The sequence below is a fragment of the Trichechus manatus genome, unplaced genomic scaffold (assembly GCF_000243295.1).
Source record: "Trichechus manatus latirostris isolate Lorelei unplaced genomic scaffold, TriManLat1.0 scaffold00302, whole genome shotgun sequence".
Taxonomy (NCBI): domain Eukaryota; kingdom Metazoa; phylum Chordata; class Mammalia; order Sirenia; family Trichechidae; genus Trichechus; species Trichechus manatus.
In genome coordinates this window covers 441,362-444,892 of record NW_004444238.1, presented here as the reverse complement: position 1 = coordinate 444,892, position 3,531 = coordinate 441,362, and the positions used below count along the sequence as shown (strand labels likewise).

At 44.7% G+C, this 3,531-nt stretch overlaps 1 protein-coding gene across 3 annotated transcripts in view; it reads left to right on the top strand.

Moving 5' to 3' along the window:
* Positions 1-814: 814 nt before the first annotated feature.
* NOX4 (NADPH oxidase 4) overlaps positions 815-3,531 on the top strand; it is a 177,763-nt gene continuing 175,046 nt past the window's right edge. For all 3 annotated transcript variants that reach the window (XM_012559757.1, XM_004390478.2, XM_004390477.2), the window contains exons 1-2: positions 815-1,191; positions 1,815-1,910. Coding sequence is in view for 2 of the 3 variants with exons in the window: in XM_004390478.2 (XP_004390535.1) it covers positions 1,135-1,191; positions 1,815-1,910 (153 nt within the window). In the remaining variant the exon portion in view is untranslated. The remainder of the gene's footprint in view (positions 1,192-1,814; positions 1,911-3,531) is intronic.

The window sequence follows — 3,531 nt, the reverse complement described above, 5'->3', positions numbered from 1 at the left end:
ACTTCTGTGACTTGGCTAGTTGTTAAAACTGGGAAAGATCTTGGTTTAAAAAACCTTTATTAAACACTTACTTTGTGTCAAACATTCTACTACATGAATAAAATTTTCTTTCTTTTTTTCTCTTCCCTAATCCTGATATTTAATCAGTTCATAAACCACTAATATGTTGCATTGTAAAACAGGTAGCCTCTGTCAATTCCGTTTCTTTTCACCCTTCCCGGGGCCTCTGGTACAAGTCTGAGAAGATTCCTATTACTAAACAGACTGATACTAGGTAATAAAATGAAAATTCCTAAGTAGAGTGAAATTGAGCTTCCCTGACGCCCCTGGGAATTGCTTCAGCTTTAACCATTAACCCACTGGGCTCTTTTTATTCCGAATTTTCTAAAGTTTTGCATCAATATGTGGGGAGGATAGAGAAGGGGAAGGAAGACAGAGGGAGGCTTTAAGGAAGGGTTTTGAGCAAGGCAGTTGTTTGGAGGGTGTGATGAATTGTTGGGAATGGAGGGGAGAAGGGGGACGCTGGTACACAAAAGGCTATCTCCGGCTCAAATTTCGTTACTAAGGCTCTATGAGTTGATTTTTTTGGGTGGGGGTGGGGGGTGAACAATCACTCCAAAAAAACTAGGAGTGTGTGTGTGTGTACGAGGGGCCGGCCGAGGGTCACCACTTTATTATGAGTATCATTCTCCACATCTTTGTCGGTATTTCAGAGCTGGGCAGGCCAAGCTTGAGGCTGCGGTGGGGGACGCCTCCCAGTACTCAGCCCGGGACATCCTGAACAGCAGCAGCCACAACAACAGACTCGCGCCGGGACAAAGGGGCCGGCGCGGGGGTGCAGCCTCGTGCAGCCCGGGCCGCGGGCCTGAAAGCGCGCGCTCGCAGAGCGGGGTCCAGGCTGCGGGGTGGGCAGTGCAGAGCCGGCGCCGACCGCGGCTGCGAGGTCCGCAAGACCCGGCTCCGGGCGCAGACCTCTCCCGAGCTGGCTCGGCGCCAGACCTCCGGAATTCCACTCACTCTTTGACCCTCCGTACCCACCCCCTGCAGATCGCACAACTGTAGCGGCAGCCGGGGCCGCCGCCCGCTGCTTCTCGGGCTGGCCGGCGGAGAGCGCAGCGCGGCGGGACCGGCGGCATGGCTGTGTCCTGGAAGAGCTGGCTGGCCAACGAAGGGGTTAAACACCTCTGCCTGGTAGGATGGCGGGCAAGGCTCTCCTTGCGTTTTGTCTCTTGTGCAGTGATTTTGATTCATTCTCTGAGCGTGCGCGTGTGGGAAGAGGGAAGTGGAAGTTTGGCCTCTTCTTCGAACATTTTTTACTCATAAAACTTTCCATACCTAGAGATAATAACCACCTCCCTTCCTCCAAATCCATGTGAACTTCCCTACAAACTGATAGGAGAGCGGATGTGGAGGAAGTGGGAAGTGAACACAGCTTTTTCTTAACCCTTTGAACATTTTCCCGTTTCCTCTTGTCCCCGATTGTTTTTTGGTATATTGTTTTTAACAACATAACACTTGTCTCTAATTTCTTAGTCCCATTTTATACAGCAGGGGAGATCTGTAGATATTTCGGAGACCTGTTTGCAACTCAAATGCCTAATTAATCTCAGGTGAAGGGACAAATGAGGTCAGGTTTTCCTCTCCCCATTGAGTGGTTTTCAGCTTGCTGATTAGTTGAGAACGCTTGCTTTCTGCAATTTCTGATTGTCTGAGTTCCCTTGAAAGTATAGTGTCCAGTGAATGAATGTGTGGTTTCTATTCATCAGGTAGCGTTTAATTTTTGTTTTCTCTTTCCCTTTGTCTGATTGTTCTAGGTCATCTGGCTTTCCCTGAATGTCCTGCTTTTTTGGAGAACTTTTCTGCAATATAACCGAGGGCCAGAGTATCACTACCTCCACCAGATGTTGGGGGTAAGTGGGGCTTGGGCAACCTGGTGGAACGGGCTTAATGCGAGGAGACATTGCTACAAGGCTTGGCCATTTCTTCCATTCTCTGAAGAAACATTTGTTCTCTAAAGAGGTCAAGACAGTTTTCTTGATTTGCCCAGATTAAAAGGAGCTACTCATTTAAGAAATGAAAATATCTGCTCAATGAAAATGAAGGAACCTGCAGGACCCTAAACTAGTGCCTCAGAAAAGATCTGCTTCATCAGGAGGACTGATGACAGGCTTTTAGTTTTCACTTATCAAGACTTTCAGCTGCCCAGAGAGCTTACTCAGAGAATTTGGGCACTGTTTCCTTTTACTTGCAATTCTCACAAAGTCTCTATCTAACGGAGTTACTCATTTCTAGGCATTTCTCAGCTCCTTTTCCTGAGGTTAGTGGCCAATTGTGGTTTCAGTGCTCCGGTCTCATATAAGAATGATGTTGTGCCAAGTGTTTCTCTGGTTTATTTTTCTGTTGAAGCAATCTTCCTTTTCCTATTCTGTGATGTTTCTGATCTCATTCTTCCTTTCTGTCACCTTCCTACTTGACTCCGTCACAAAACACAGTGTTGCTGAGGACATCTTACTTTGTACAGGGAGATGGCATTCTACATAGGAGATGAATTGCTTTGTTCTTCATGGTTTAATGACTAAAGTTATGAATAGTGCAGATGAGTTTAGTGAAGCAGCCACCTGTTTCATGCTTTACCTGTGTGGACCTTATTCATCTTGAGACCTCAGTGCCTATCGTAGTACTTGGCACATGTTAAGCTTGCAATAAATAGCACCTAAATTAATTAATTGATATTTTATTTTACACAATGTAATACTAATTTCTGTTATGCATAGATCACACAATTTTTATTTTTTTCAAGTTTAGTACATATGTTTTTAGCTGATGGAGTGAGAGATTGTCTCAGAGACTGAACTCACTTTATCGCTAACTGAAGTTTGAACACTCATTTATTTCTTTCATTTATCCATCCTTCCATCCTACCATCTGTTGTTGTTGTTAGGTGCCTTCAAGTCAGTTCCAACTCATAGTGACCCTATGTACAAAAGAACGAAAAACTACGCGGTCCTGCACCATCCTCACAATCATTGCTGTGTTTGAGCCCATTGTTGTGCCACTGTGAATCCATCTCATTGAGGGTCTTTCTCTTTTTCTCTGACCCATTACTTTACCAAGCATGATTTCCTTGTCCAGGGACTGGCCCCTCCTGATAACATGTCCAAAGTATATGAGACAAAGTCTCCTCATCCTTGCTTCTAAGGAGCATCCTGGCTGTACTTCTTCTAAGACAGATTTGTTCATTCTTTTGGCAGTCCATGGTATATTCAGTGTTCTTCCCCAGCACCATAATTCAAAGACATCAATTCTTCTTCAGGCTTCCTTAATCCATTGTCAAGTTTTTGCATGCATATGAGGTGATTGAAAATACCATGGCTTGGATCAGGCCCACCTTAGTCCTTAAAGTGACATCTTTGCTTTTTAACACTTTAAAGAGGTCTTTTGCAGTAGATTTGCTAAATTTAATGTGTTGTTCAATTTCTTGACTGCTGCTTGCATGGACATTGTTTGTGGATCTAAGTAAAATGAAATTTT